Source organism: Mesoplodon mirus, assembly GCF_964341445.2.
Source record: "Mesoplodon mirus genome assembly, chromosome: 11".
In the NCBI taxonomy this organism is placed as follows: Eukaryota; Metazoa; Chordata; class Mammalia; order Artiodactyla; family Ziphiidae; genus Mesoplodon; species Mesoplodon mirus.
This window is the reverse complement of record NC_138987.1, coordinates 67,047,588-67,061,458: the sequence shown is the minus strand read 5'-3', so window position 1 is coordinate 67,061,458 and position 13,871 is coordinate 67,047,588. Positions and strand designations below refer to the sequence as shown.

General features: G+C 40.4%; 1 protein-coding gene across 1 annotated transcript in view; it reads right to left on the bottom strand.

The window, feature by feature from the left end:
• SRGAP1 (SLIT-ROBO Rho GTPase activating protein 1) overlaps positions 1 to 13,871 on the bottom strand; it is a 280,442-nt gene that overhangs the window by 45,215 nt on the left and 221,356 nt on the right. The window contains exons 12-15 of the mRNA XM_082635779.1: positions 10,923 to 11,025; positions 7,059 to 7,119; positions 6,826 to 6,903; positions 4,381 to 4,515 (exon numbers count right to left, since the gene is read on the bottom strand). Coding sequence (XP_082491905.1) covers positions 4,381 to 4,515; positions 6,826 to 6,903; positions 7,059 to 7,119; positions 10,923 to 11,025 — 377 coding nt within the window. The remainder of the gene's footprint in view (positions 1 to 4,380; positions 4,516 to 6,825; positions 6,904 to 7,058; positions 7,120 to 10,922; positions 11,026 to 13,871) is intronic.

The window sequence follows — 13,871 nt, the reverse complement described above, 5'->3', positions numbered from 1 at the left end:
GGAGAAAATATTTGCAAACAAATCAACGGACAAAGGATTAATCTCCAAAATATACAGGCAGCTCAATATCAAAAAAACAAACAACCTAATCCAAAAATGGGCAGAAGACCTAAACAGACATTTCTCCAAAGAAGATATACAGACTGCCAACAAACACATGACAGGATGCTCAACATCACTAATCATTAGAGAAGTGCAAATCAAACCTACAATGAGTATTGCCTCACACCGGTCAGAATGGCCATCATCAAAAAATCTACAAACAATAAATGCTGGAGAGGGTGTGGAGAAAAGGGAACCCTCTTGCACTGTTGGTGGGAATGTAAATTGATACAGCCGCTATGGAGAATAGTATGGAGGTTCCTTAAAAAACTAAAAATAGAACTACCATACGACCCAGCAATTCTACTACTCGGCATATACCCTGAGAAAACCATAATTCAAAAAGAGTCATGTACCACAATGTTCACTGTAGCTCTATTTACAATAGCCAGGACATGGAAGCAACCTAAGTGTCCATCGACAGATGAATGGATAAAGAAGATGTGGCACATATATATGATGGAATATTACTCAGCCATAAAAAGAAACGAAACTGAGTTATTTGTAGTGAGGTGGATGGACCTAGAGTCTGTCATACAGAGTGAAGTAAGTCAGAAAGAGGAAAACATATACCGTATGCTAACACAAATATATGGAATCTAAAAACAAGAAAGAAAAAAAAATGGTTCTGAAGAACCTAGGGGCAGGACAGGTATAAAGATGCAGACATAGGGAATGGACTTGAGGACACGGGGAGGGGGAAAGGTAAGCTGGGACGAAGTGAGAGAGTGGCATGGACATATATACACTACCAAATGTAAAATAGATAGCTAGTGGGAAGCAGCCACATAGCACAGGGAAATCAGCTAGATGCTTTGTGTCCACCTAGAGGGGTGGGATAGGGAGGGTGGGAGGGAGTCACAAGAGGGAAGAGATATGGAGATATATGTTTATGTATAGCTGATTCACTCTGTTATACAGCAGAAACTAACACGCCATTGTAAAGCAATTATACTCCAATAAAGATGTTAAAAAAAAAGAAAGATATTTCTGTAGATTTTCCTTTTTTCCATTATGTTCTTCCTATTTTGCTTCATATTTAATTTTGAGAAAGCTTGTCTTGGATTGTTACAAAACATTTACTGTGCTGGGAAAAATCATGCTGGAACCAACACAACTTTTGGGTTAAGCTAACATCATTTCTAAATGCACGTGAAGTAATTATGGCAGAGAAACACATATGTTGCTGGACAGATAGATTGGTAAATGGCTGACCCAGGTACTGGCATATGTGACCTGAGTTTGTAGTAGGAGTAGTTGTAATAGTTGTAATGATAATAGCTAACAACATATATTTAGGCTCATTATGTGCCAGGCATGATGCTATAAACACTTAGTATGGACTATCTCCTTTATTCACACAGACTCTATGAAGTAGATAAAGAAACAGATACTTAAAAAGATTAAATATTTATCTCTGCCCAAGGTTACAAAGTTGTTAAGTGGTGAAGCTAGGATTTGAACCTAGATCTTTCTGACTCTAAGGCTTCAGCTTTTAATAACCACAATAAAATAATATTTCTCATCTAATGAAAGTGTGATGTGATTTTGCAGTGGTAAATGACAATGCAGACCACTGGTCTTTATCCAGTTGGCATATGTAAACATAAATGTTGATGATGTATGTACCTAGAGAACCACTGAATATTAGAGAGTGCTTATAATTTTTGCAGATTTAAACTTTCTGGCTAAGCTGGTGAGGGAAATCTTTGCACATGGCCAAAGGAGAATTCCAGAAGTGTGACACCTTCTCAGTTCTTTCCAGCTGAGTCAGAGGCTGCTGTGATGACTCAGGCTATGCGAGGGCCTTGGAATGGACACTCAGGCACACTTCTGAATTCCACACACGCATCAGACTATATGGGTCGGGGGTGGAGGTAATTATGACCAGGGAACTCATACTCAATGAGATCTAGGACTCCAGGCCTGGATGCCAACCAAATAATTTTGGTGGAATTTTGACTTTTCATTTAAATTCTATTTAACAACTATGAATTATTCACTCACCACATGACTGGAATTAACTATGCCAAGTGTTGGAGCTACAAAACGGAATAAACTATCAAGACCTCACACGCCCATGGAGCTAAATGTAGGCATTTCACTGACCATACTCCATGCTGGGCACTCTTCTTGGTACTTTACATGTATTAACTCATTTAATTCTCACAACCTTATTATATATGGACTAATGTTCTCCCTATTTTATAGATGATGAAACTGAGGTGCAGAGAGGTTAAGAAACTTGCTGAGCAATTTGGACCTAGGATTTGGACCTAGGCTGTTTGAGTCTGGAACCTACGTTCTTAGCCTCTTCCCTAAACTCTCTGTAGTAGAGGGAGACAGAGAGGTTAAAAGTAATTGTAATGCGGGGCTTTAAGAAAAATTATAGACATATGTATACAATGGAATATTAGTAGAGGAGAAAGTGACTAATGCTGCCTCGGGTACTAGGGAGGATGGCGGTCTGGGAGGAGTGCCAGCTCAGCAAATCCTTCCTAGTGGATGTCAAATGGCTGTCAGGGACAGCAGATGAAACAGCACAGGCAAAGGCATGGAGGTGGGAAATGGCCTGGCGTGCCTGCAGGTTGCTACTGTTGAAATTGAAGGTCAATAAGGGGGCTTCTCTGGTGGCGCAGTGGTTAAGAATCTGCCTGCCAACACAGGGGACAGGGTTCGAGCCCTGGTCCGGGAAGATCCCACATGCCGCGGAGCACCTAAGCCCATGCGCCACAACTACTGAGCCTTCGCTCCTAGAGCCCGTGCTCCGCAACAAGAGAAGCCACCGCAATGAGAAGCCCGCGCATCACAAAGAAGAGGAGTCCCGGCTCGCCACAACTAGATAAAGCCCGCGCACAGCAGCAAAGACCAAAATAAATAAACCAAATAAATAAGACCAAAATAAATAAACGCAGCCAGAAACAAACAAACAAACAAATAAATAAATAAAAGAAAGGCAACAGGGTAGTTGGCAGGAGATGAGATCAAGGAGAGGAAGAATTTCATTCTGTGAATTGGCCATACCAAGGGGTTTGTTTTCAGGTGGGAAATATTGAAATAGGTTTTAAACGGGGTGGTGCGGTGGTGGTAATGTAACACTCGATTTGCCCTTTTGAACCTAGCTGGGGTTGAGAGGTAAGGAAAGAGGGCAAAACCTACATGTAGTGTCTCCCAGTGAGAAACCAAGGCCCTGGTGACGGGAATGGGGAAGGAAGGGTGAGTGGAGAGATTTTCTGAGGTCCACTGGACCTGTTGATTCAGGTGGGTGGTTTGAGAGAGGAGGTTTGTTCATTAGAGTAAAGCTTGATTCTCATGAAAGCCCTCACTATGTGATTTAAGTCAGCTCTACACCTTTGCCCAGGAATTTGGACTTAAAGGACACTACATTTATAGATGTATGGGATGTGACTGAGGTTAAATACCTAATTCTCAGTATCAGTATTTTCAACTTCCTTCCTGTAGTGACAAGAGCTCCCCACCCACTGCAGAAAACAGCAATGCTTTACTCTGCTGCTGATTATGGGTTTCATAATATATCATACATGGCCCCAGGGCAACTCTGCCTATTAGCTGGGGATGCCCACTGACAGATAATTACCACCTGCTGTTCCTACACTGTAATAATGATCATTTATCTCCTTTTACCTTATTTCTTTTTATATAAAAAAAAATTACTTATTTGGTTGCACCGGGTCTTAGCTGCAGCACGTGGGCTCCTTAGTTGTGGCATGCGAACTCTTAGTCGCGGCATGCATGTGGGACCTAGTTCCCTAACCAGGGATTGAACCCAGGTCCCCCTGCATTGGGAGTGTGGAGTCTTATCCACTGCACCACCAGGGAAGTCCCCAACTTTTGCCTTGTTTCTTGAAGTAACATTCAAAGATGGATAAGTTACCCTACTCCTAAGATCAGTGGAGAAAACCAAGAACCAAAAGCCAAAAAGGAGTTCCATTTCCATGCTTACAGCCTCCTCCTCACCTTCAGCTGGTTGGCACCTGCCTCTCTGCTTTATCCCACATACTAACGGGGTAGCTCTCGGGCTCTATGGAGCCCGAGGAATGTTTAGCAGAGCCCACTCAGCAAAGGGTGAGGCCACAGCTGGAAAGATGACTCATGCTGGATCCAGAGAGAAAACAAATGGTCTCAGAAATTTGGTGGTGATGGGTGATGGTGGGGGAGGAAGATACAGGGAGAGGGGCCACTGCCTTTTCCAGGAAATTGGTTAGTGAAATAATTCTAGTGGGAAAAGAATTGTTAAAAAAAAAAAAGCCCACTTACTGACACAAGAAATCAGATCATTAAATCTTTCCTTAGGAAAGAGGGGGTTTTCCAGCCCACGGAAGTAGAGCTTTAGAACGCCAGCAACTGAGTTAATATCATGGTTACTCTGCTCGTCAGCCAAAGGGTTTTCACCTAAAAAACAAACAAACAAACAAAAAAAATTAGTTACATGCACATTGCTTCTCTTTTTATCTCTGAACAAAAATATGTTTCTATACTCACACACACATTTCTATATATACATGTATCTTTTAATTATGTTTTATGGAAGATTATATGCTACTAAAATTAAAATAACTGGTTTAGATATCCTACCCCATGATTAACCTAAAAATAGTTGGTTAAAATAAAGCTTTTTTTTTTTATCATATGCTACCAAATAATCCCTTACAAATTACCTAAATCTTAAAATAAAATATTGTGGGATTTATAATTGGACCCAACTTTTTTTTTTTAAAGCTAAAATCTGTTATCTTAGGTTGACATAAATTCAAATACTATATTCTGTGTTTCTTATTCTACTGGGAAAAAGAAACAATATAGGTCTGTCTGGCTATGCTATATGGATCAGCAACATTTATCAGAAATACTATAGGATTCACCTAATTGTGAATACCGACAATTAAATAAATACTTCTCGAAGTGGCATGGTGGTGTTCACAGCAGACTTGAAAGCTGCTTTCAGCAGTGGGAGATTTTGAAATCAGAGAGAGGAATTTGAAAATGTACCTTAACAGTACCAAGGAATTTGCATAAAAAGTGGAAAATTTAAAAATATATCTCAAACATGAAATTATATTATTCTTTATGCTAAGCACTTTAAAATGATCAGGTAACTGACCTGGCTTGTCCACCTCCCTGAGAATCAAACTGAAATAAAATCCTTAAGAAGTTCAACATAATGTGCAGCTTTAAATCAAACTCCGTTTTTTTATTCACAGGTCTGCTCTTGTAAAGTTCACAAAAATTGTACATTGAATTTTTTTGTGTGTGTGTGGTACGCGGGCCTCTCACTGCTGTGGCCTCTCCCGTTGTGGAGCACAGGCTCCTGACGCGCAGGCTCAGTGGCCATGGCTCACGGGCCCAGCCGCTCCGCGGCATGTGGGATCCTCCCGGGCCGGGGCACAAACCCATGTCCCCTGCATCGGCAGGCGGACTCTCAACCACTGCGCCACCAGGGAAGCCCTGTACATTGAATTTTAACTTTTTTTTTTTTTTTGCCTGTTGGGGCAGCTTATTTTCAGGGACCTGTGGTTCCTTTTTCTCTGCTTCAAGGGTGGGAAATCATTGAACACGAATTCACCAAAATATTTTTTTTTTGCCCACTGTGAGAAAGCCTTACCCAAAGGGATCACAAACAAACAACATACTAGGGGAATGTTCAAGGAAAAATAATAAAGCGTTTTTGCTTGCAGTGGCTGGCACAGGAACCTGAGGCTTTACTACACTTCAATTTATCTTGAATATGGTCCATGTAAGAGACTTGGACACTTAGCCCTTGAGAGGGGAGGCTGCTCGGCTCGACGCACTGTAAGAGGCTTTGGAAGAGGAAAAACAATCTGGCTCCGAGTTCACCTCTTTACCCAAGGTTTCAAACTGGCTCTGTGTCAAGTCTGGGTTAGGGCAAATGGGACCAAGAGGGGTTGCCTTGTCTCCAAGCCTTGACGCCCCTCCCTCTGCATTCTTGGCTTGACTTCCAAGCAGAGGCAGGAAGGTGCAGCTGTATCCAGAAGCAGACACAATACAAGTCATTGTAACTGGAGAGCATTAGCAGCTGAGACCCACTACTAAAGAGTTAGGCACTTTCATGGATTATACCCAATTCTCACACCAGTCCTGGGATTCTGCAGATGAGGAAACCGAGGCCAGAATAAGAGATGAGTCACTTGACCCAAATCACATGATTAGTAAATGCAAGAGTGTGATTTGATTCTAGGTCCGCTTGATGCTAAAGTGTACAGTTTTGCTAATCATAATGTTTAGGAGGACTTATTTAGCCAATTGGGAATAAGAGTAAGGCACCAACTGAGGTTACAGGGAAGGAGTCTGGGGATGGTAATAAGAGGAAGGAGAGTTCCTGACAAAGGAAATAGACATGAAGCTGGGATGAGTCACCTCAAACAGCTGCTATGCAGGCCCAGGGCTGTTCTTGCCACTCTTCTAGAACCTTTCATGAGCCACCTTTGACAACGTGCTGAGGATTATCAATGCCAGTCCTAAACCAGGATACAAAACTCATATGCTTTTCTAGACTTGATAACAAAGTCTTATGATTTTGGCTTCATTTCTTAGCTATCCTAAATAGATTCTTAACTCAACATCCACAACGAAATAAATGCAGAGAAAGGTTTTGAAGATACACAGAATAAGTATGCCACTTCACTCTACAGAAGACGATGACTTTTTATCAAGGTTTGCTTATAGGTGCAGACATGCAAGTACCTCTCTCAAATGAATTTTTAATATCATTGACTTCCACCTGGGAACCAGACACTCTGAAAATCCCCTGATGTTGAAGACCTAAAGAGAACAGAAGGGAAAGAGCATGAAAGAACCCATCATGTCCTCCAGGTCCCCCTTTTCACAACAATTAAGTATTAAAAGGAAAGACATATTTACTGAAATACTCCTAGTAATTATTGTTTAAAATAAGAATATTGCAGTTTAGGGCTTACCATAGAGATTGATGAACCGAATACAGCTTTCCACAATGAGGGGGATGATCTGTCCTGAGTCCTGGGTAAAGAGATGGAAACCAGTTAACCGCAAAGAAGAGGCACAAATCACACATAATAATAAAGCTCATAGTTTAACCCTAGTTAAAGACTGACTTTTACTCTTTTAGATGATCATTTCCAAACACACTCCCTCTAAAATATTCCACAAGGGCCAAATATAAAATTATATTTAACCGAAGGTATGTTTCAGTTCTGGGGCAAACCAAATTAAATACGTTGAAGGCAATCGTGTTTTAACTTACTCTGCTGTGCCTAAAGATGTCCAGCTAATTCATCTTTTCTACTGTATGTAGGCTTACATATAGAAATAAATATATAAATCACTCATTTCTTAAAAGGTTATTTATACAAGTAATTAATCTAATGGACCTGAAAAGAACTCTGTGTATTTTTTTTCTTTTTTTTGTGGTACGCGGGCCTCTCACTGTTGTGGCCTCTCCCGTTGCGGAGCACAGGCTCCGGATGCGCAGGCTCAGCGGCCATGGCTCACGGGCCCAGCCGCTCCGCGGCATGTGGGATCTTCCCGGACCAGGGGATGAACCTGTGTCCCCTGCATTGGCAGGTGGACTCTCAACCACTGCGCCACCAGGGAAGCCCCAGAACTCTGTGTATTTTAAGCATAGCATCTTAGGACTGACTGACTGTACTAGTCACCAAACACAACCATTCAGCCATCTCAGGATCTTCTCTGTGGCATCCCTGAGAGTCCACCATCTAGATGATGACAGTTGCAAAAGGGCTTACATGTTTCCAGATGCATAATATGAGAATTGCTTTAGAGCTGCTCATAATGTGTCATGTATTTATTTAGTTGGCATCAGAACTTACTGATCCTTAGAGATTTTTCACTGTTATTTTTTCATGTTTTAAGGACGGAGAAAAAAATGGCACCAATGCACACCCCATTAGATCTCATTTTTTTAGAAGGAACATCTCTTAGCCTTCTTTTTCCACATCTCATAATATAGTCAGTGCACTCTACTGAGCAAGTGTGAATTCTGGAAATGTATTAAGACATGTACAGGATGACAAATGAAATGAAAGAGCTGCTTAGGTCACAGTTAAATATGTATCAATGCCATGCACTCCATGTAGTTAAAAGAGGTTACCGACTATGGAGTTATTTTTCATGTTCTTTTCAGGCTCTGCTCTTTCAGGAATTAGAGCTTTAAGGTTAACATGGAGGTTCAAAATGATTAGCTGAAATCAGGCACTAATTCATGTGGAATTTTATTCTGCAACACAAGAAGAATTTGGTTGTCTCTATCTATTAGAACAATTCAGAATCCACTAACCTTTCCAATTAATCAACAGGGCAAGGAGTGGGAATAATGCAGTCCAGCAATCTAACTTTTTACCATTCCTAGAATGGGTAATATACTTCTTGAGGAATGGTTGGTTTCCTTTTCGGTTTTAAGACAATCTCATCAGTGTATAAACCAGTTAATGGTTCAATTACTTCTGGAGGCTGCATTAAGTTTCTCTAATTAGTCAATTTGTTTCAGGAATGTAAACTTTATTAATTGTGGACCAGTTGGCTCAAGAATAGCCATATAATTACATCAAAACTTACTAAATATGAGAGGGGATTTTTCTTTAGGATACAAACTTTTTTTATGTGAACAATTCCTATAAAACTGTAATCTAAAAGAGCAACAAATATTTAAATGTAAATGATAAAACGAGAATATTAGTTTGCAACTCAACTGAACTTAGGATTAAAACAAAAAAAACCAAGAATAAAAGGTTATTAAAAGGAAAATGTTTGCATTAAGAAAGTTCTAAATAAAAATGTGTTAGGTTTGTGTATTATTTTTTAAATATTTTCATCTTCACATTTGCTTAGGCAACTGCTAATCTTTCAGCTATCATCACTATTTCATTCAGATATCATGAATTTTGGAGTCAAAAAGTAATGAATGTGCATGTTTTAATTTAATTTCATGGATGCCAGATGCTTTGGTAGAAAATATTTTACAAGAAGTGAAGCAATGGGCTGTGTTCCATCAACCATTCAAACAAATCCCTTTGTGTCTCAGTTTCCCCATGGGAAACAGGAAAAATGGTGTTTTTCTCACAGTGATATTGTGGGGACCTCAATTGACTGGGCACTTTTCAGAAGTGTAGGGACCTCTGTATCCACTGTTTCACTGCTAGGACCAAAGGTTCTTTAATATGGCATCTGGGACAAAGCAGAGCTCACATAAGTGAATTTTCCACGATAAGTGGTTTACTCCTCCTTTCGTGCCTAAATTTGGTTTCCTTTAACTGTTCTGAATGAAAAATCTTTTAAAAATATAATATGTGCTTTCCTATGACCTTAAGCAGTCATTCTTGTACTGTGCTATCAAATATAATGGAATCACACATCTGCTTCTTTGAGCTTTTCTATATTCTCCTTCTCTGCCAGGCCATCAGTTGCATATCCCAGTGCTTTCATTTTATCATTCCCTTCTCTCCATCTAGTTTGCCCCTGCTTGTGAGCCCTGGGCTGGGAAACCAGATAATCAAATTTGACAATAATTTCATATTAAATTAGAGCCAATAAGGCTCTTCTGGGTTTAAGGCTAATGGCATTGGATTCGTGATTGCTCTGTAGGTTGTCCAGTGACTTTTCACTCAATTCCAGGGTTAGGGCTCAGTTTTAAGGTTGTCAGATGCTTTTAATCTCTGTATGTATGCATGTGTCTCTCTGTCCGCATGCATGCACACACACACATACATTTTTTAACGATTAGTGTACATATCCAATAAAAGATCTGTCTTTAAAGAAAGCAAGACAGCTGTAACATATTGTTAACGGGGGTTATCAATGATGTGGTTTCCTGTATAAATTTAGTCTTCAGAAACACTGCATCCCATGTCATAAAATGTTAGCTATGGAAGAGTAAGTTCTTCTCTTTTTTTGTATAATTTACATGAGGGTCCAAAATCCAGTATTAAATGTACATTTGTATTTAACATTGACTCTCCTTAATAAAAGCCCCTGACCCAAATTTAGTATGTTTGCCAAATACATAATGTAAAACCTAAGAGTTTATCCAGTTTTACTAGAGAACTACTCCTCTTAAATCAGTGTTTGAGTCCTATGATTCTTTTCTAAGTAAAGCTATTTATAAACCTGTCTAATTTCCAACTGCAAACACTTTTCTTTTAAAGACCTTAAAAAGTCTAATTAAAGCCAAGCATGACTGTGATTTGAAAATGATATCAAGAGTGAAAGAGGCTGTGCCCTTGCTTCCCTCGAGCACTATACCTGATGTCTCGTGTGTGAATTCCTTCGTCCTCGGCTAGAAGCGTTATCAGAAATAACAGGATGAAAAAGACAGAGTAAACACAGCAGAGATCCAGATACAGACCACAGGGTCCTACAATTTATCCAATATAATGAATTCCTCAAGTCATGGGAAATCGAAACTCGTTGTGCTTCAGAGCTAGCTTAACGATGGACTTTAGATATATTTTGTGCCACCTCATTTGCATGAGTAGAAACAAAACATTTTACCAGGTAGCTCTTTTCCTTTTTGTACAAATTATGGCTTTTTTTTTTTTTTTTTTTAAGAAAGAGGGCTTTCTCTTTTGCCAGTATAATAATACCCACATTTATTCCCTCTTCTGAAGGCACTCCAACCAAATATTCTTTCCTCTCTCTGACTTCAGGAAATATTATATTGATTTTCTGGGAAAGCAAAGAGCCCCAGGACAGACTTGGACATAATGACCTGCCTCCTTTTATGAGAGGCTGAGACCATTATAGTAAGAAGCGTGGAGATCAGCCACCCAGATGGCTGGTGCCAGTACCTTGATGAATGTTTCCAAATCCCCATTAAACAACTTAGCATTATACTGTGAGCGGGGTCTGGACTTCCTGTGTTTCTGGGGCTTAGGGGGAACATTTGGAGGCCTAAGAGAGGGAATATAATTACTGAGCATGACAGAAATCAAACAATAAATGAAACACCCATAGGTCACATCAAAATTACAAAACACAGGAATTCTTGTGTTCCTTCCCCACCCCTACCCACAGAGGAAAACAGTCCTCCCCTTTCCCATTTATTTACTTTTACTTATATATCAAAACCCATACCAGCTATTCAATCAGACTATTCTTTTCTTGTATGTTGTAGTTGACATTTGTTTGCTAGTTTGTTTTAAAGCAGTCATCATAAACAAATGGAATTAACTGCGAGCTATTTGGCCAAGAGTTACAAACCGAGGTTTGTGTTATTCGGCTTACAAGTCACACAGAAGACAACAGGTCATAAAAATTAGGACTCTGATAGATCCCAATAGAGAAATTAAATGTAATATTTTTAGTTACAACATAATTCTTCAATGCAAATAACATGACATCTGTTTGATATCCCTCAGGCAATTAATGGGATTTTATTTTATGCAAAAGTAGCTATTAATGGGTCACAAGTGAAAAATAGAGTTTTGTTTCAGTGGGGGGCAGTGGGTCCAGGCTCACATGAATTGTTATTTCTTTAAAACAGACTAGCTCATCACCTATTTGTAGAGCATTAAGATGCACCCATTTATTCTTTTCTGGACTCTCTCCATCTCCAGTCTGCTTGCTTTGATGGATAAGTCAGTCTCTCTGACATATGCACATCCAGGGTACCACGTACCATATTTAGAAACCCTGCATCATCTTGCTCTGTAACTGGAGAGAGGGAACCTCTTCCGCCCTCTCCCTTTACGGCAAAGAGGGCCAGGATTACGTGACTCAACTTCAACAACTGTGCTGCAAGGAATACATGGAAGAAGAATCCCAAAACTTCTCTCTGGACATTCCAATCTAAACTCCTTCTTAACTGGAAGGCTGGTTTGAGGATGTACACCACACTTGGAAATCAGGTAAAGCCCTTTATTAAGCTGCAAACTCTCTAGGAAGAATTGCCTTTTCAGTTCATTAAAGTTCTGAAAGACCAGTTTAGAAACGAAAGCCCAAGAGTTTATGTAGAAGCCTGGCTAGCTTCCTAAGGTATTATCATAGCAATCAAGAGAGGTAGGGGAACAAACTTGCTGATACCACCTTCCATAGCCAAATTCTAAGGCCCTCCCAACAGCTGGGCTCCTATGACTAATGGGGTATTCAACAAGCAACACCTGAAGCTCCATGGTGCTTGAGAGGTTAAAAGGAGCCCTTGCAAGTGCCTAGAAGCAAACATGGAAAATTTCACCAAGCAGCAAGTCATAATCTGCCACTGCTGAAGTTTCTGAAATCTTGTTTATACACTGAATTCTGTGCCATTCACAGAGGAAAGGATCTGGTAGGTATAAACAAACAAAACAACTGCCCACCAAGGAATTTAACCATATGTGCTTGATTTCATCCACTCTTTTCATTATTTTAGAAGTATTTTAAAATATAGACTTTATTTTTACTCAGGTATGGTGAGGCAACAGATCAGAAGACAACTGTTATTGGGAAGACTGTTTGTTACTCACAGTTCCCAAGAGTTGGGGGCCTGCTACTACATGGGGGAGGGGGGCACACGCAGAAACACCAAGGTCGCTCAGGAGGAAGGAAGAATGAGGGAAAATGTGAGCCTTTGTTGCGGTTCCCATGGAAGGAACAGGCAAGGCAGGGTAAGTAGGTTTAGGATTGGCTAGTTCTTGAATAATTTTGGTGGGCCCTGGGGGCACGGGAGCTGTCCCTATTTGTCTGGTACCTGGCCTTTGGGTGACTGGGGAAGAGGAACAGTGGCCCTGAGGTGAAGACTTGATAAAGGAGGTGGCTGAGAGTCTGGGCTCTGGACTGGTTGCTTTGTACACAAAAGGCACACTTGTAAGCAAGCCCTTTACTATCTCTAGGAATTGACTAACTCTCAGAAGGGGAGTCCCTCCAGGGTCAGTAAGGCCCCAAGATATCAAAGCATCAAATATAGGAACTAGAAAATGTGGTTATTACAACAAGGTCCAAAGAACTTCACATTTAATGCTATCTGGAGCAGCTGATGAAGCTAAGGGAATAGGAACACAGGCTCATTTTGTTTGGTTACTGATTAGTGGGGACAAGCAAATGTTGTAGCTAGAGCCAAAGCCCCCAGTGGCACTGGATAATTACTCCTGCATCACTGAGAGATGCCGAGAAACTCCTGGCTGGGGCTAATGGAGAGATGCCTTTTGAGTCTTCTCCCAAAAGCCTGAAAATTGCCTCTCTTGACACATCAAAAGTATGAGACAAATATGAAGATACTAAAGCTGTGAGAGGGATTTGAGGTTAACATAAACTGCCTGAGTGCTTATCAAGGTACTTTCCATGGCAGAGTTGGCTCGGCAGGCAGACTGGTGCACTGATGGATCTGGCTCTACCACGTACACATCAGGTGAACAGATTCTACCTTCATTCAACATTCGAATTGTATAACTCCTTCTGGTTGTGTGCCTGCCACACAACTTCCAGATAATCTGGCTTTCTAGGTAGAATGCCCATGTGGATGAGAGGAAGTACCAGTCAGGATGATGTGAATATCAAGTCTGTTGGGCAAGTACAGCCCTCATTGCAAATATATATTTGCACTCCTTCCTTTAAAAAAATCTTTTAAAAAATTGCCTTACATTAATTATAATTTAGAAACAGGTAAAATAGTTGATAATGCCAAGGGACACTATTTGTGAAAAAAGCCACATATTACTATGCAGGAGTAATATGCCTCTTTGTCACTGACATAGGGAAGAAAAACCTCAGTATTTTCATAAAGTTTAGACAAGTCAGTAGCTGTATCTTCCTAGTTGGTTCAC